This window comes from Heterodontus francisci, chromosome 19 (genome assembly GCF_036365525.1).
Source record: "Heterodontus francisci isolate sHetFra1 chromosome 19, sHetFra1.hap1, whole genome shotgun sequence".
Lineage (NCBI taxonomy): Eukaryota > Metazoa > Chordata > Chondrichthyes > Heterodontiformes > Heterodontidae > Heterodontus > Heterodontus francisci.
Genome location: NC_090389.1, coordinates 53,541,257 through 53,561,068, shown reverse-complemented (window position 1 = coordinate 53,561,068; position 19,812 = coordinate 53,541,257). Strand labels below are relative to the sequence as shown.

The window sequence follows — 19,812 nt, the reverse complement described above, 5'->3', positions numbered from 1 at the left end:
ATATGATGCAATTACTACCAAGGCATTAACATTGAAGCTAAATTAATTGCTGATAGTAAAATTATTTGTTTTTATTCACAAATTATTCATCAGTTTCTCCACGTACTGTAAATGTTTCTCAGATGTTTCTTATTCCTTTGGCCAATATAAACAACTTATTTAAATCCCCAATGTCAGCATGCATCTTTTTAAGGTAAAAATGATAGCAAATTACTATGAACTCTCTGTTTCTTTACTAAGTCAGCCTCTTGGCTCATTACTGAAAAGTGAAATATTTTACAGGAGATTGACTCTTTCAAGGAAATGTGAACCCACAAAATAGAGATGGTAAATTCCACTGTCAGGGTTGAATTAGTTTCCAGCTCTTCATTGTCTCTATGTATTTGAATACCTCAAGGTCCCATGTAAACACTTGGACCTATCACTTTGTATTTAGTAAAGAACTTCATGGAATAAAATATATGCTATCAGCACAAAATAGCTGGAAGGGCCAGCAACAACACATGGCCAGAATACTTGCTCAAAACAAAAATGAGAAATATCCTCTCATGCCATATTTGATCCAAATGAAGTCCTGCCGACCTAAGGTTCAGATCCAGAGCATTTAAAACGAAAATGACTCGAACAGTATTATGGGTAGAGAAGAGAATTAAGGGTATCTTCAAGTATTTTTAATATTTACCCTTCATAGAGATCAGAAAATCCAGCGCAGGTGAGTTTACCCACTGCCCTAATTGATGCACAATATTAAAAAAATCTACTGGAGTGACCCAATTCTGGCCTTTGGCGCATCCCCCATTTTAATCGCTCCACCATTGGCAGCCATGTCTTCAGTTGCCGAGACTTTAAGGTCTGGAACACCTTCCCTAAACTTCTCCACCTCCCACTCTCTTTCCTCCTTTGAGATGCTCCCTAAAATCTAATTCTTTGATCAAGCTTTTGGTCATCTATCCTGATATCTCCTTAAGTGATTCGGTACAAATTTTTTTTTTTTAGAGATACAGCACTGAAACAGGTCCTTTGGTAACACTCTTATAAAACACCTTGGAACGTTTTACTACATTAAAGAGACTATATAAATGCAAGTTGCCATTGTCGTCGTTTAACCATTACTTTTTTTGAGAAAATGTAGGAAAATGGAGTACCAGATTCTGACTTGGTGCAGCTATCTCAAATTAAGGGGATAATTAATTATGAATCTAAAAATATATCAATCGCGTTCAGGCATGCAGAATGACAGCAAATTAAATAAAATTAGCATAATCCTTTTCATGCATAACAATGCAAAACTATCATTTAAAGGAAAAAGACTACTTGATTGTAGCATTCTACAAGGTTGTGAGAAGGCAGGGTGTGTACAGGGGCAAAGAACTAGAGAAGTTCAATGAAGGAAGGTAGGTAAAAATCACAAGGGATTTGAAAACCAGGACTTGATTTTCAAGTTAATTTTCCTTGGTGTTTACCATGAGGCAGTGAACTTTAGCAAAGATAGGGGTAACAACAACAACTTGCACTTATATTGTGCATTTAACGTAGTAACCATCCCAAGGCGATTCACAGGAAGATTATCAAATGAAATTGGACACCATATCCTATAAAGAAATGTTACGTCAGGTGACCAAAAACTTGGTTAGAGATGTAGTTTTTACGGAATGTCTTAAAGAAGGAAAGAGAGTTAGAGAGGCAGAGAGGTTCAGTGATGAAATTCCAGAGCTTAGAGCCCAGGCAGCTAAAGTACACAGCTACCAATACTGGAGTGATTAAAGACAGGGAAGTGCAAGAGGCTATCATTGGAGGAATTGGGTAATGAATGTGCAAGACTATTTTCACCATAAATAGGACACATGCCACAGAGTTCAAAACAAGTTGAAGTTGTGTGAAGGGGAAGACAGTGTGGCCTTTGAAAATCAAAGGTAATGGTAAAAAGAAAATAAACTTAACTTAAGAAGTATGCCAAAGATGTGGCATAATCTCTGAAAAGATTTAAGATGAACAATGATTCTGTAGTCCAAATTCATCTTCTAATTTAACTAGGTTACAGTAGAGGAAAGATCTGTAAACATGGAAATCACATAGGATAATGGTAAAGAGGGGGAAAAAAGTGTTTCGGGTGAAAATCGAAGAGCATTTACGTCATCAAAAAATCAAAAACTGACAAGGGAAAAGCTCATATAATGGACACACTTAATGTAGTCACCTACATTAGCTAGGTTTGATAGGTTGATACTGAATAAAAATTTGTACTATTTATTGTTTCTTACCCAAAGTAACAGCCTCTGATGTTTGCTTTGTAAAGCAAATGCTTTCTTGGTTTATGTGGTTAGCTGGTTCTGGTTGACTTGAAGCCTGTCCTTCTGACATGCTAGTCAATCTTTCTGAGATGTCTTCCTTACTACAACGAGGCTGGTAGGAAGATCTGGTTGTTTTGTTATCCAACAAGACTGATAACTAAAGCATTAAAAAGGAGAATAAATTCTAACTTTATCTTGTATCAGTTTAAAAAAGATGCGATTAGTTAAAAGAATATTAATTCAACAGATTTTAATTAAAGCTAGTGAATATGCTATTATTCATGGATAAAAATATTCAAAAATAAATTGGGACGTACATAAGCAGAGAAAGAGGGACTTACATAACAATACCGAAGTCAGAAAAAGAGTCACGGGGAAAAGCTACCAGTCCACAGTCCAGTAAGATGGCTTTTCTTTTGTGGCTTTCTTTCCTCCCCATCTCCTTTCATCCCTTCTCTATGCTATCTTTATTTTGATTCTGTTCTTCTCTTTGCCCTCTCTATGCTTTTGTGTTTTTCCTTTCTTTGAACTCTTTTTCAAGCTCCTGCATTAAAATGCTATTTCCCCCCGTTATTCCCACTTTGTTCTTCTTGAGATCAACAATAACAACTTATATTTATAGAGCACCATTAAAGTAGTAAATGTTCCCAAGGTGCTTCACAGGAGGGATATCAAACAAAATTTGACATTGAGCTCTATAAATAGATATTAGGGCAGATGGCCAAAAGCTTGGTCAACAAGGTCGGTTTTAATGAATGCCTTAAAGGAGGAAAGGAAGTTAAAAAGACAGAGAGGTTTAGGGAGGGAATTCCAGAGTTTAGGACCTTTGCAGCTGAAGTTGTGGCTGCAATGGTGGAGTGATTAAAACTGAGGATGCTTAAGAAGCCAGAATTGAAGCAGCACAGAAAACTCGGAGAGTTATAGGGCTGGAAGAGATCACAGAGATAGGGAGGGCTGGCCATGGAGGGATTTGAAAACAATAAGGATAATTTTCAAATCAAGGCATCACTTAACTGGGAGCCAATGTAGGTTAGCAAGCACAGGGGTGATGTGTGAATGGGACATTAGGCAGCAGAATTTTGCATGAACACAAGTTTACAGAGGGTAGAAAATGAGAGGCCAGACAGGAGTGCATTGGAGTAGTCAAGTCTAGAGGCAACAAAGGCATTGATGAGCATTTCAGCAACAGATGAGCTGAGGCAGGGGTGGAGTCAGGGCAAGGTGGTGTTATGAAGCTGCTTCTGTTTTTTTTGTTAAAATCTTTTTTTGAGGAATACATAGTCAAACTGAAGAAATGCTGGAGCAGTTTTTTTTCAAGACAGTCATCAAGGAGGCACTGAAAGAACTGGTTTGGCAACAATGTTTACTGGTTGTCACATGACTCAAGTTAAAAATAGAATAGAAACCCTGATAACAGGGGAAGATGTGGGCAGTGACAGATGCCCCTTAATAGGACAAGCCCGGGAGCAGCAGCACGCACCTGAGTGGGCAGAAAACTTGCAAGCTTTTGTGTTAGTGTGTATTACCTTCTGGAATGAGATAAAAGTCAAGTCTGCTGAAGAAGTGTCAAGGAAGGAGAGAAGACCACAACCCAGCTTGCTTTCCAGCAACTCTCTAAAAGACCCCGAGAAGTCCACTGTGTCAATTCATCTCGTCTCCTGTCTTTGAAGAAAAGCCTGCTAAATTACTTCTCAACTCCGCCTGAAAAGAACTGTTCTAAAAGATCTCAGTGACCCGTCTACGTGTACTCGGAAGTTGGACTGTATGCCAGTTTTGGAACACAATATATTTCATCTGCTGTTTTCTTCAGGGATGAGCAAGTATTCAGCCCAAGTGTTTTCTTTTGTCTGTAACAGAGATGTGAACTTAAAAAATCCTTTTTACTTTTCCGGTTAACCGGTGTATGTGTGTGTGTGTGTGGGTAAAAAGGTAAAAATGGGACTTTAAAATTTCAATCTGTCTGTTTATGCTTTACTTCATTACTGGTTTATAATAAACTGATAATTTTGTTGTTCATTAAAGCAACCTGGTTGGTGAATTTTACTCTGGGTTAAAAATAGAGTGTATGATTGATCGTATTGGTAAATGGGAAAATTAAAAAATATATGTTGTGGCCTGTGGAGAAGTGGGACTAGAATAAACAGAGCATTCCTCCCACCTCAACTGTAGCAGTGAAAATAGGCAGTCTTAGTGATGGCATGGATATGCAGTCAGATGCTGATCTCGGGGGTCAAATATAACACCAAGGTTGCAAATAGCCTGATTCAGCCTCAGACAGTTGACAGGGAAAGGGATGATGTCAGTGGCTATGGAATGGATTTTGCAGCTTCTGTCTGCTTAATAATTAGTTGGAGGACATTTCTGCTCATCCACGACTGGATGCCAGGCAAGCAATGTGACAATTTAGAAACAGTGGAGTGGTCCAGACTGGTGGTGTTGAGGCACAGCTGGGTGTCATCAGCGTTGATGGGGAAACTGAAGTTCCGTTTTCAGATGATCAGTTTCAAAAGATGCTATCAAAAGAATGTTAATTCGACATATTTTAATTAAAATGAATGAATGTGGTGTTATTCATGCATAAAAATATTCAAAGGGGCAACATGTAGATGAGCAATAGGAGGCAGCCAAGAATAGATCCTTAGGGGACACTGGAGGTAACGGTGCGGGAGTGGGAAGAGAAGCCACTGAAGGTGATTCTTTGGCTATGCATGGATGGATAAGAACGGAACCAGGCGAGTGTAGTCCCATCCAGCTAGACAATCTTTCAGGGACGATTGAGTTCAAGTCCGAAGGAAGGAAGGTCAAGGAGCTAAGACTGAAGGAGGACCAAGTAGCTGGTGAGTGGGTATAATTTGAGGAGAGATTGAGCTGGGGTGTAATTGTGTAAGTTGGGTCAGACTGGTCCTGGAAATGTAAAACAGAGGATTTAACAACTCTTGGGTCTCAGAAGATGGCTATGAGAACCTGCTTAGTCTATTAAACATTCATTCTTCACATCACATGGTGGATAAGGGTGTGTCTCTGGATGTTGTTGAATGGTCTTCCAGAGAACTTTGATAAGAGATTATTAGCAAAAATGACAGCACATGCAATTGGAGCTAACCTTATGTCATGGGCCATTAGTTGGTTAGAATGGGGAGACAGTAGGGTTACAGGGTTTGTACTCCAATTGGTGGGGTGTGACAAGTGATGCTTCCCAGGGATCTATACTGGCGCCTCAGTTTTTAACTATAAACATTAATGACTGATGAAGGACTACAGAGTTATCTATCAAAGTTTGCAGATTACTTTAAGTTAGGAGGCGCAGGGAGTCCTGTGGATAGAATCAGGATGTTGCAAGGGTACAGAGTTAGACTAAGTGAGTTTGCAAAACTATGGTATATGGAATTCATTGTAGGGAACAGAGATCTACTTTGGATCTGAAGAAGGCAAATTGAAATATTTTCTTAATGGTGAGAGATTAGTAGCTGTGACAGAGCAAAGGGAGTAAAGGAAAAGTTAGCTTACAGATACAAAAAGTAATCAAAATGCAAATGGAACATTGGCTTTTACCTCAAGGTGGTTGGAATTCAAAAGTGAGGCAGCGATGTTTCAGTTGTACAGAACCCATCTTGGTCAGACCCCAGCTAAAGTACTATATTCAGTTTTGGGTACTAAATGGAGTCGTCAACAGGGCAGCAGATGCTGGACCTGCAACGTGTGGTAAGGGAACATCTGTCAGAGATTCCAGAGGCTATGTGCACCCAAGCCCGGATGATGGAGGAGTCCATCCAGGCCATGAGTATCTCTGGTGTGTATGCACTTGACTTCCTCCATGGAGAGAGTGACAACCCTCTTGGAGAGCCATATCTAGTACACCTGCATGCCACTGCCATCTCCTTGAGCTCTATGGAGCAATGGCTGGGTGAGTGGGTCGTGAGGTGCCTGGACTCAACACCAGGTCCTTCGACTCCTCAGGTGAGCAGGGAGTGACATATGTGCCCTGAAAGGGTATAGGAGTGGCTGCCTGATGCACCTAGGGACTCCTCTCGGGGCATTCCTGGTGTGGACAGTGGCTCCTCAGCCCCTCTGTCAGTAACACCAGTGCCTCACATAGCCATGATGACAGAGGTGGCTCTTGCACTTATGCAGGAGACTTTCAATCTGCCAGGGCCCTTCAGGTCTCAAGCAGCCAGAAGACAATCACCACAGTAATGAAAGCCATGGGCACCAAGGTCAACAGCCTGCCTCCACCTCAGCTGACAGCAGATGAGGAGGACCACATAGAAGCACGTGTAAGAGATTTAAGAAGAGCACCTAACTGCACTTATAGGTTCATAGAATAATAGCACGGTTACAGCACAGAATGAGGCCAGTCAACCCGTGGTGTCCATGCCGGCTGCCTGGAAGAACAACTCACCTAGTCCCACTCCCCCACCTTTTCCTCGTAACCCTGCAAATCTTTTTGCATCAGGTAATTATACAATTCTCTTTTGAAGGCCTTGATTGAACCTGCATCCACCACACTCTCAGGCAGTGCATTCCAGATCCTAAACGCCACTGTGTAAAAAGGTTTTTCCTCATGTCGTCATTGCTTTTCTTGTCAATCACCTTAAATCCGTGTCCTCTAGTTCTCAACCCTTCCGCCAACAGGAATCTGCTCTGTCCAGACCCCTCATGATTTTGAAAAACTTATCAAATCTCTTCTGCAAGGAGAACAGCCCCAGTTTCTCTAATCTATCAACATAACTGAAGCTCCTCATCCCTAGAACCATTCTCATGAATCCTTTCTGAGCCCTCTCTAATGCCTTCACATCCTTCCTAAAGTGTGGTGCCTAGAATTGGACACAATACTTCAGTTGAGGCTAAACCAGGGTTTTATATAGGTTCATCATAACTTCCTTGCTTTTGTACTCTATGCCCTTATTGAAATAGAGCCCAGGGACCTGTGTGTTTTATTAACCGCTTTCTTAACCTGCCCTGCCACCATCAAAGATTTATGCACATATACCCCCAGGTCCCTCTGCTACTGCACCCCCTTTAGAATTGTACCCTTTATTTTATATTCTAACTAACATGAATTACTTCACACTTCCCTGCATTAAAATTCAGCTGCCACTTGTCCGCCATTCCACTAGGCTGTCTAAATTCTCCAAGTTTATCACTACCCTCCTCACAGTCACAGTCATCCGCAAATGTTGTAATTGTGCCCTATATACCGAAGTATAAGTCATTTCTCTAGATCAAGAAAAGCAGTGGTCCAAACACCGACCTCTGGGGAACCCCACTATATATCTTCCTCCAGTCCAAAAAAGATGTTCACCACCACTTTGTTTCCCATCACTCAGCCAACTTTGTACCATGTTGCCACTGTCCCTTTTATTCCATGGGCTTTAATTTTGCTGACAAGCCTGTTATGTGGCATTTTATCAAAAGCCTTTTGGAAGTCCATGTATACCACTTCAACCACATAACTCTCATCAACCCTCTCTGTTACCTCATCAAAAAAACTCAAGTTGGTTAAACACAATTTTCCCTTAAATCTGTGCTAGCTTTTGTTATGGACAATGGGTGATGGCATTGCTGGTTTCCACTGTTCACCTTTCAACTGACCACAGGCAGTGTTTTTTTTTAAATTAGTGTTTCAGCCCCTGTGTTTTATTTGTCAAATAAACAGACAGTGACGGATTTATTCATAGGGTTAAAACAGAAGATTAAATATTTATTGAACAATATTCATCACCCAAAATGATCGCAACCCCACCCACGCACAAATTCACTCTTACAAGTTCTTTTGGGCCTCCTTATCTCGAGAGACAATGGATACGCGCCTGGAGGTGGTCAGTACAAGTACAAGTACACTCAAGAGATAGAAGGTAAAGGGTAAGAGGTGTTACGAGCTCAAGGTGTAAAAGTCTGCTGTTTCAGGAAAGATCCTCTTGGAAGGCAAGTTTTAAAGTTACAGGCCTGTTTGCTGGTTGTCTTGCATTTGCTGGGTTGCTGAAGACTTCTGGCGGTTCACTCCAGTTTGAAGACACTGCTGATTTGCTAGTTCAGTTTTCACAGGTGAAGGAGTTGTTTCAAAGGCACTTTCTTTTCTCTGCTGCAGTTCACTTTCAACTTGCCTCAGCAGGGATCAAATGCTAGCTGGAACTGGCCTCTTTCTCTCAGCCTTGTGCTGAAATTCAAGACACTTTTCGATGCTGATTGTGTGGTTGGCGAAACCAGACTGGTGTTGATGACTGATGTTCTGAACTGGAAAATATTCCCTTTGTTCTTCAAAATGATTACCTTTAAAGTTAAACTCACTAAGTGTTAGTTTTGCCCATGTGACTTTAGGTTTCAGTTCCTGATGAGCTGTATAATAGCTTTTGATAATATGAGTCCTATTCACACTATTGTGCTGAAGTGTAGCTGGAGACATAGCATCTCATTTAAGCTCATTTTCTGTAAAGCTTACATCCATGATAAGTGGTCTCATTTCCATGTAGATGGGGTTAATTAGTTTTAGTTCTAGTAGACATGGATGTGTATTTTAGTGCAGGCGGTGGTATTTGTCATGTGACTGTGTCCTCCATTTTGTTGACAGCAAATGTACCAGTCCTTTTAAAATTGTTCTAATTTTTTAACTCTTCAGTTTATTTTCTGCATTTTCATTGCTGCACTGCTCGTGAGCGTGACACTTTCCTTAATTAATTCACATTTGTCCAAGTGACTGTTAATTTTGTCCTGAATTATCGTTTCATGGGATTCACGGGTTTGTTTTTTTGCAATCTTTGTGTTTTCCAATAAATGTGCAATGTTGGAAGGCAAGAAGAATCTTTCTATTTTTTGCAGGCTGCTGGGCCTTTATCAGTACCCTGGCTCCCTCAAAGGATGTGATGAAAGTATCACACTGTGTGAGGACAATGCATTCCCCATGCCACTGTCTAATGTATTAATGGGTGAAGGTAAACAGGAAGGGCAATAGGTCTGCAGAAGGTGATAACTTTATTGGATTTCATGGATCTACCAGTAAGGCTCATCTGAAACGTGTCTGTATTAGCACATCACTTGCGTGTATCTCATTGTGCCTTGCCTGCAGTCCCTTGGGTTCTTCATTATTGGGCGACTGGTCAGCATCTCCCTCCATATCCTCATCCTTGGAGAAAGCACCACGCACTAGGATGTCCTCGTTGTTTAAAGCCTCTCCCTTCTGTAGCATCAAGTTGTGCAGAGTACAGCACATCGCTATTATATGCAAGACCCTTGCTGGGGCATTTTGAAGGGCTCTACCAGATCTATCAGGGCATCTGAATCACATCTTCAGAAGCCCTGTGGCCTACTCAATGGTTGCTTGAGCTGTTCCATGGCAGATATTATACCTCTCTTCTGCATCAGTGCTTTGGGTCCTGCACAGGTGTCAGTAGCCACATCTTCAGTGGGTCACCCTGGTCACCCAGTATCCATCTTTGAAGATGTTCGAGGGGGGCGATGTCCTGAAAAGGTTCTAGTACCTGGGACTGCCTGAGTATTTAAGCGTTGTAGCTGCTTCAAGGGAACCGTGCACACACCTGTGGAAAACGCAGGCGGTGATCGCAGACCAGTTGTATGTACATTGAATGAGTGGTATCCTTCCTGTTGATAAAGGCTGCTGCCTGTTCCATGGGAGGCTTAATATCCACGTGTGTGCAGTCGATGACACCCTGCACCTGGGGGAACCCAGCGATATCCTGAACCCTATGGCTTTCTCAGCTTGACTTTCTGGGTCGGTATGAAAGTGCAAGTATTGGCTGGTCCTCTTAAAGATGGCATCGGTGACCATCTTGATGCAGCGATGAGCTGCATACTGGGAGATCCTCCTCAGATCTGCAGAAGATCCCTGGAATGATCCTGAGGCATAGAAATTCAACACCACTGTGACCTTCGGTGCCACAGGCATTGGGTGGCCACCACTAGGCTCAGCTCATTCTCTATCATGGCACACAGCTCCATGACCACCTCCGTGGGGAGGCACAGTCTTTGGCAACAATGCTGCTCCAACATTTGCAGGAAGCTGTGCCTCTGACGGTAGACCCTCTCAGGTGGGTAACCTCTTCTGCGCCCAAGAAACTGGTTGCGTGTCATCTATATCCTCCACCTTCGTTCTCCCTCTGAGGCTGAAGCTCCTGGCAGCTCTCATGTTGCTGCTGGCCCACTGCCTGTTGCTGCAGCTCTATCCCTCTTTGATGCTCCTCCTTACTGGAAGTCTTGAAGCCTGAGTGAATGAGGCCCATGGTAGATAGCTGCACTCAGTTTTCATGGCCTCTAATACCCCTGTTCTGTTCACACAACTGCCACTTCCAAAATGGCACTCAAGCGGTATGCCCCCCCATTCCCTGCTCCTGACGGCCACTGCCAGCGCTGTTCCATCCTCCCTGCCAAGGCATGCTACCATTTACAATGGCTGCTGTCTGGAGACAGCACTTACCTCCCACTAATCCACTGCCCCCTTATACTTGGCGAGGCTGAGAAGGCCCATTATTCTTGTGCACGCTTCATTAAATGCAAAATCCCTGGTAAAATAACAGTTAATTGTCTGGTAAACAGGCTTAATTACCTACCCGCCGCATTTCAGTGAGATGCTCTCCTGCCAGCCTGGCCGCCCTTTGGAATATCCGGTTGTGACACAAAGACATCGGACTTCCCTCCCTGGTAAAATCCAGCCCTATGTTTCTTATTTTGTATTGTTAAAAGACAACTAGTACTGACTGAATTAAGTGACTGCTCATAAAAAGAAACACTTGCATTTATATAGCGCCTTTCATGACCACTGCATGTCCCAAGGTGCTTTACAGTCAACAAAGTACTTTGGAAGCAGTCACTGTTGTAATATATGAAATGCGGCAGCTAATTTGGGCACAGCAAACTCCTACAGACAGCAAATTGAAAATGACCAGAAAATTTGTTTTTTTGTAGTATTGATTGATGGATAAATATTAGCCAGGACACTGGGGATAACTCCCCTGCTCTTCTTCGAAATAGTGCCATGAGATCTTTTAATTTCACCTGAGATAGCAGAAGGGTTTAATGTCTCATCCAAAAGATAGCACCTCTGACAGTGCAGCACTCCCTCAGTACTGTGGTGAAGGATCCACACCAAAAATGTTAATTCAATTTGGAATTAAATAGTTTTTACATCAAAGAAACAGGCCATTCAGTCTAACTGATCTATGCTGATGTATATTTTCCACACGAGCTTCCTTCCACCCTACTTCATCTCCAGCATATCCTTCTATTCCTTTTTCCCTCATGTACTTACCTAGATTCCTCTTAAATCCATCTATGCTTTTCATCTCAACTACTCCATGTGATAGCATGCTCTACGTTCTAACTACTCTGCGGATTAAGACATTTCTCGCCTCTATGTTTATCCTATCATCCTCTTAATAATTTTAAAGGCTATCAGATGACCCCACTGCTTTCTCTTTTCTGGAGAAAACAGCCCTGGCCTATTCAGTCTTTCTGGACAAAAAAATCTAGCCTGTTCAGTCTTCGAATTGAATATACACTTGAAAAGAAAAAATAGACAGATTGACCTCGTTCTGTGCTGTAAGATTCTATGATTCATCTGTTTTCTCCACAGCTGATGACTAACCTGCTGAGTGTTTACATCATTGTCTGTTTTTGTTTTCCAACATCTGCAATTTTTTGCTTTTTGTTTATATAAAAATATTACCACACAATGTGAAGATATAAAAAGCCAACAATAAGAATGTAACAATACTTCTCCGAATGAATGCAGGCAGGTGCTACATAGGAGTATGAACCAGGAAGCAGCCTAGGAACAAGTAGGATAGTGAGCCACAAGACCAAGGGTGGGAAGAAACTCTGTGTAACAAGCAGGACGGAAGAGGGAGACTGTGATATTAGTATGAAACAGCTTGGGAAGATCAGACCCCAGATTCTGACTGACAATACTATCCTGAAACAGTGGGGAACTGGTAGGTTGATTGTAACCAGTATTTACATTTATGAGCGGGTTGAGGAAGATTGAAAGCTAGAGGAAAGGAAGATGCAAGGTTAAAATCAACAAAAATAACCCTAAAAGATTTAAAGTTAACAACAAAGTGAACTGAACTGAATAGAAACAAATTCTGAAAAAAAATCTAATTCAGAGGTCAGATTGTGGAACTGCAGTATGACAAGTTTACATAGGCAAAACTTATTATAAATCTGGACACAGGAATTTATAATCGAAAGTAATTGACACAACAAATGTGAAAGAAGTGACAACTAATGCCGAATCAAAGGGCTGAATTTTTGGGGCACCCTGAAGGTGGGAACGAAGGCAGGGGGGGTCCCAAAAATACTGGTGCCAGCCAGCCTGTCAGTTGCAGGACGCCGATCCCGGCACTGGCCATTTTGAGGGACGCGAGTTTGGGGCCCGGAAAAGGTCGCCCACCCCATGAGGAAGTCAGGCAATTAGACTCATTAAACTGGGATTTTCCAGTTGGCCTCCAGTTACCTGATGCAATGGGGGGCATATCAACTACCTGGAGGTGGGTACCAAGCAGCAGGCCAGGATGCCTTCCTGCCTGCCTGGGTGTAGGTACAGCCAAAGAACACCCAGTAGAGGGAGTGCAATTTCTTCAGTGTCAAAAATGGTCTATCCGAAGAATGAAGAAATTTGAATTTATACAGTTCCTATTACATCCTTCAAACTTCCCAAAGTGCTTCAGACACAATTAAGTAATTTTGAAATGTAATGTGTGCAAGTGGGGCAATCAATTTGTGTACAGCAAGATCCCACAAACAGAAATGAGATAAATTACCAGATAAGCTGTTCTAGTAATGTTGGGTGAGAGGAAAAAACCATGCCAGGACATGAGGGGAGTAGCACTGCTCTTTTTTGAAGGGTTCCCTGGGATTGCTTACATCCATACCAAGACAGCATACAGTTTTACATCTCATCTGAAAGCTGGCACCTCTGACAGAATAGCATTCCCGCAGTACAACACTGATGTATCAGCTAAGGTTGTGTATTCAAGTCCCTGGAGTGGGGCTTGTTACCACTGAGGCAGGAGGAGTGCACTGTTAATTGAGTCCCATTGCTCCATAGGTCACAACATATCAATAAGTTTTCCCACTTACCGAAATAGCCAATTAAATACTCTATTTGTCCCCAGAATAAAGCACACCAACAAAATTATCCGATTATGAACTAAATCTTAACCAATAATGAGGTAAATATATACTCAAATTATGATATTAAAACCCCATATTTTCATCCGAGCCCTCACACATGCACATACATCTAAAAACCGGTTAACCGGAAAAAAAAGGGATTTTTGTTTACAGCTGTTACAAAAAAGTAGAAGGAATAAAAAAAACTTATACTAAAGAGAAGAGATGGAAGTCCTTTGTTTTGGCGAGGTGTCCCAAAGTCAAATAGTTGGCTGCCACTAGGAATCTTTCCAGGCAAGGTTGATGAACAGACTGTTTCGGTAGGTGTTCAAAGAAATTCAACTGCACAAGACTTCACCTAGGTCTTACAGCAGGTGTGCAGCAACAAAGTTTCAGTTCTCACACACATTCAATGCAAAGTTTTTTTTAAACAGGCAAGGTTTCTGCAAGCATTCAGGATGTCTTCAAAAATACAGGAGGCAACAGTACAACTTCATACAAGCTTTTGCTTTTCAAGAGCAGGTAAAGAGAGGTAACAGTGTGCTGGATGTTCTTCTGATCTCCAACAACTCCCTGTCATCCAAAAAAGACGCTGGCTTTTTAACAGTTCAAAGTGAAACCAAAACAGTTCCCAGGTTCAGTCCCATGGTAATCATAAATGTTGTCTTGTCACAACAAAGAATAGCTCTTAACTCAAACCCCCTGTGATATTTACTTGAAATCACATGGTTTGCAGTAAAACTTGCTTACTGGCTAACTTTTGTTGAACTCCCTTTCAAAAAAAACACCCAAAGGTCAGCCTCTTCAGTTAAAAAATATAGATTCCAAGTTTTAACAAAAATATATGGAAACTCTTGTAACAGGCTTCAGACCAGAACCAGTGACTCAGTTGAAAGTACATTACATCACACACATATAGATTTGCATAAAAACAAGATTCTTAATACTGAGAACTTTTATACAAAGACATTCATGGCATTACCAATCGAAGTTGCATCAGTTCCTTCGTAGAACATTTTTTCAGAATACAGCCTTTATTCTTTACAATTTATGCTCCATTCCATATGACCACAGAATAAATGTACCATCAAAATGGCAGTATTTTAGAACAGCAATGTAATATTTGAAATACCATTTGAAGTATTGAGATTCTGTAACCAAACATCATTTAACAGCTACTCACATCTTTAGATCCAATTGTCCCAATTTTTCTGCCACTAGTTGGAGGTGGTCCAAGTACTTTTGATCCAAATGCAATGTGAGATATATCTTGACTTCTAGCACTACGTGCACTGGCTGTCCCACGGTTAGTCTGCTGGTCTAAAGTAAGAGAGAAAAGTAATTTTGTTTTGTATAAGTCATGACAATTCAGCAGTCTCTTAGATGTCAGCATATAACTGTTCGCAGTTCCATTAGGCATGCAGGACTAGAGAAACAAACTAACTTTATTAATTTATGGTGTTACACAAGTGGCAAAACTGAAGTGAGACCCATAAAGGATGCAAATGAGTTTAAAACAGAGGTTGAATACAACAACAACTTATATAGTGCTTTTAACGGAATAAAATATCGCAGGGCGCTTCACAGGAGCATTATAAAGCAAACTATAACACTGAGCCACATAGGTCACATAACCAAAGGCTTGGTCAAAGAGGTAGGTTTCATGGAGTGTCTTAAAGGAGGAAAGTGAGGTAGAAAGACAGAGAGGTGCAGGGATTAGGTGTAGGAATTCTAGAGCTTAGGATTTAGGTAACTGAAGGCATGGCCACCAATGGTGAAGCAGTTAAAACTGAGAATGATCAAGAAGTCAGAATTAGAGGATCGCAGATATCTTGGGAGACTGGTGGCGCTGGAGGAGATCAGAGATTTTTTTATGTAACACAAATTAATACTTTGAAAGATTACCTCTAAGAATTCACAAGGGCAGAAGTGAGCAACACACTTTCCTTCTTTGGCCTCCTTGTCTCGAGAGACAATGGGTAAGCGCCTGGAGGTGGTCAGTGGTTTGTGAAGCAGCGCCTGGAGTGGCTATAAAGGCCAATTCTAGAGTGACAGACTTTTCCACAGGTGCTGCAGATAAAATTGGTTGTCGGGGCTGTTACACAGTTGGCTCTCTCCTTCCGCTTCTGTCTTTTTTCCTGCCAACTGCTAAGTCTCTTCGACTCGCCACGCTTTAGCCCCGCCTTTATGGTTGCCCGCCAGCTCTGGCGATCGCTGGCAACTGACTCCCACAACTTGTGATCAATGTCACAGGACTTCATGTCGCGTTTGCAGACGTCTTTAAAGCGGAGACAAGGACGGCCGATGGGTCTGATACCAGTGGCGAGCTTGCTGTACAATGTGTCCTTGGGGATCCTGCCATCTTCCATGCGGCTCACATGGCCAAGCCATCTCAGGCGCCTCTGGCTTAGTAGGGTGTATATGCTGGGGATGTTGGCCGCCTCGAGGACTTCTGTGTTGGAAATACGGTCCTGCCACCTGATGCCAAGGATTCTCCGGAGGCAGCGAAGATGGAATGAATTGAGACATCGCTCTTGGCTGACATACGTTGTCCAGGCCTTGCTGCCATAGAGCAAGGTACTGAGGACACAGGCTTGATACACTTGGACTTTTGTGTTCTGTGTCAGTGCACCATTTTCCCACACTCTCTTGGCCATCTGGACATAGCAGAGGAAGCCTTTCCCATGCGCTTGTTGAATTCTGCATCGAGAGACAGGTTACTGGTGATAGTTGAGCCTAGGTAGGTGAACTCTTGATCCACAAGCAGAGATAAACTAGTCAGAATTAATGATTCCAATAAAAATGAGGAGGAAGGCTGGAGCAGACAGAAAGAGCTCAAAACAGATTAATCTCAGACATACCTGATTATTTATCCCAAAGTAGTAAGAGTTGTTGTGTCTTGTTGTATAGAGAGGTGGGAAGAGGCCTTTAATTAAACTGGCCATTTAAGTGGCTCAATTGAGCTCCAGGCAGGTGAGGGGGAGGATAAGAAATGCCACCCGACGCCTTCCCATGCCATTTTGCCAGCCTTCCCACTTCCAAACAGTCCCCAAAGGCCCCGTAAAATTCTGACCTTAGATTCTGAAAAGCAATGAAAATTGGTCAAATTTAAAGATGGTTAAAAATGGTGGTTGGGGGTGGGGAGTGCAGGGAGGCAGTGAATCGAAGAAAGCAGTTCAGAAATTACAGATATGTTGGAGAAAATACTTAAGTGAACTGGCTAATGGCAGGTAAAATTTAATGTGGTCAGGTGTTCCGTACTGAACATAGGACAGAAAAATGGGTGACAATCATGATCCATGAATGGTGTTGAAGGAACTTAACATGTTGAAAAACACTGAGAAACCTTAGTCGGCTTGACTTACTACATGTTCAACCATTGAAGACGGGCACTAAGCAAAGTAAATAGAATGCTAAACTATATAACCAAAATAAAGTATCAGTCAGAAAAGAATTTTGCCCAAACTGCATGGTGCTCTGATCAGATCACACCTGTGTCTACTTCTGGTCACGGAGACACTGGGAGCCATTAAGCAATAGTGGCAATGCAAAGAAGAGCCATGAAATTGATCTCGAGTGTTAGAAGTCTGAGTTATGAGGAAACACTAGAGAAACTTGCGCTTTCACATATGAATATAGATATCAAAGAGTTGATTTTGCTGAGGTAGGTATATTGTTTAGAAAAAGTAAATCCAAACAATTATTCCAAACTAATTTACAACTGTAGTTCAGGAGAAATAGATTAAACTATAAATGATCAATTTTGGTCTGATATCAGGAAATTCTTCTTCATCATACATAAGAAACAGCTGACAGACAGTTTTTCAAGTCAGGACCAATGGTTCACAAGAAGAAAGTTTATTTCACTGGAATTTGGAAGTTGTCAACCCATCTAGATTAATTGGAAGACACAACTAGGGACTGGGGAAGACATTAGCCTAGGAATTTGATCATACTGCTCTCGTTTTACATCAAGAGGACAAATATGGCAGGAGCGCACAACCCCATCGCACTCGAGAAGTGCACCGCATCCCACTTTGGTTAGGGCACTGAAGTCATTCAAGGAACATGCCTGAAAGTGACGTTAGGCCCATTTATGCAAATCAGGGCCTATTGCCTGTTCCACGCCTCTTTGAAATATTAAATTATGACTTACTTTGAGTACCTTCTGTGTATGCTGAGGTCTGTTTTCTTCAGAGCACGATAGCCAAACCAGTGATCCTTAAAGGGACAGCTGGTGGCTGCCATCCAAATTGTAAGTTGAAAGTTTTTCTACTTTCCTGAATATAGAGCCAGGAGGAGCAGAGTGCTTAAAACTGTGGACTGTTACCAGCCACTGCTGTCACCCTCCCAACTTCCTCCCTCTGGACTTAGTCGAAACAGCAGCCAGCATCCTAGCCACCAAAATATGATTTAATTTAGGTTTAAATTTAGTATTTCCCTCCAAAGGATTTGTATATAACAAATAAGGAACTAAATTGTTTTTAAAAACTTAATTTATGGAGAGAAATAGGGGATGACATTGAAAATCAAGAGTATAACATATGCCACCTCCTGCAAGCAAATCAGTCAGGCGTATATGAGAGCACAAAATTCAGCTTCCCACTTCGGTTGCTGCAAACAATATTCTTATGTATATTTATTTTTATTTTATTTAGAGATACAGCACTGAAACAGGCCCTTCGGCCCACCGAGTCTGTGCCGACCATCAACCACCCATTTATACTAATCCTACACTAATCCCATATTCCTACCACATCCCCACCTATCCCTATATTCCCCTACCACCTACCTATACTAGGGGCAATTTATAATGGCCAATTTACCTATCAACCTGCAAGTCTTTGGTGGTGGGAGGAAACCGGAGTACCCGGCGAAAACCCACGCAGACACAGGGAGAACTTGCAAACTCCACACAGGCAGTACCCAGAATTGAACCCGGGTCGCTGGAGCTGTGAGGCTGCGGTGCTAACCACTGCGCCACTGTGCCGCCCATGTACTTTGCTCTTTTAAAGATTGCAGTATATAATGATTAGAAAAAATGTTTTTGACAAGTTCAAAATAGTAACATTGGCTAGGAAAAACTATTAGCAATAATGGCAGATGAATACTAAATGCACCTAAATGCCTTAAAAAATAAATTCCACCTTCAGCGCTCTCATTGCCTTTTAATGAGTCCAGTGAGAATATAGCAATTTCATTTGGAACCACATAACATACAACCCACATAAAATAACTTTAACCTCTACTCTTTGTTTTCTGTTTTGCAGCCAGTTTGCTATCTATATGCTCCTCAGTAAGTATGCCACCAATACAGCCAATCCAATTGCCTCAGGAGACCACAGTTGTGTGGAAACTTGCCCAAGAGATATGCAACCCTTGTGCTTCTCACACCTTGTGCTACCACATATTGCAAGGCAAGGTACACCAAGCATCATGTCAGCGTAGTGGCTGCTTCTGGATGTAGCCATGGACAATCTAGGACAACCCAACCAACACCGAGAAGAAGTAGAGAGACTCAATGAATAGCTCACTCTGAACTTGTCAGGTGGCATATACATGGCTGCAAATACCTTCCCCTTGAGCAAATAAGATGCACAAAGCCATTTCCTCTTGCATGAGGTGTAATGCTAACTTGCGTCCTAAACACCCCATGTCTTCTTGTGTGACTGAACACAAGCTACCAGGATATAATATCTTTCTCAATTCAGTCTGTGAAGTGAGGGATGAGCTTTCTGTTTGTCTTTTTCTAATGCATGGATAGCTAGCAGTGCTTCCTCCAATGCTGCTCACTGTACTTCAAGGCCTCTCCGGATTGTAAAACCCCTAGAACCATTTGGCGTGTTGCTTTCTCAACACTTGCAGCACTTAGAGTTCATCCAGCAACCCCTCCATCCAAAAGTGTGTTAGCTCTCTGAATCTCTTCAGGACTAGGGAGCCATAAACCTTATGAAATTTGGTTAAAGATTCTGCAGTTGCCTTCCCTGAACAGTGTACTGTGTTACCCTGATCTCTTTCCTGAGCTGCTTGTCTGTAACTCTATAAGTGACATCATCCCACCCCTCCCGCTCCCCCGCCCCATCCCAACCTCCCATTAAAACAGTATGGTTGAATAAACTTCCAATTCCATGACCCATACAAAAATAAAATAATCAAGCCAAACTTGAGGATACCTGCGGTCATTCACTATGTCCGAATGCAGGAAAGAAATATAAATTGTGCTGAGGAATAATTAGAAGGGGTCTGGAACAACAATTCCAATTGTGGTAATTTTTGCTGTATTAGAAATAAGAAAAGGATAAGAAACCTTTGACATTTAATAACAATGGAACACAGTATCTGACTGACCAGCTGAATCAATGCCATCAGTTAAGAAAGGAGTAGGAAAAGATTCTAA

General features: G+C 41.9%; 1 protein-coding gene across 8 annotated transcripts in view; it reads right to left on the bottom strand.

The window, feature by feature from the left end:
- The window catches only part of cfap20dc (CFAP20 domain containing), a 548,283-nt gene that overhangs the window by 290,532 nt on the left and 237,939 nt on the right, over positions 1-19,812 (bottom strand). For 4 of the 8 annotated variants that reach the window (XM_068051613.1, XM_068051614.1, XM_068051617.1 and 1 more), the window contains 2 exons: positions 14,599-14,735; positions 2,262-2,448 (listed from right to left, as the gene is read on the bottom strand). In XM_068051613.1, the coding sequence (XP_067907714.1) occupies positions 2,262-2,448; positions 14,599-14,735 (324 nt within the window). The remainder of the gene's footprint in view (positions 1-2,261; positions 2,449-14,598; positions 14,736-19,812) is intronic. The other 4 variants (XR_010976965.1, XM_068051616.1, XM_068051618.1 and 1 more) reach the window with 1 other exon arrangement.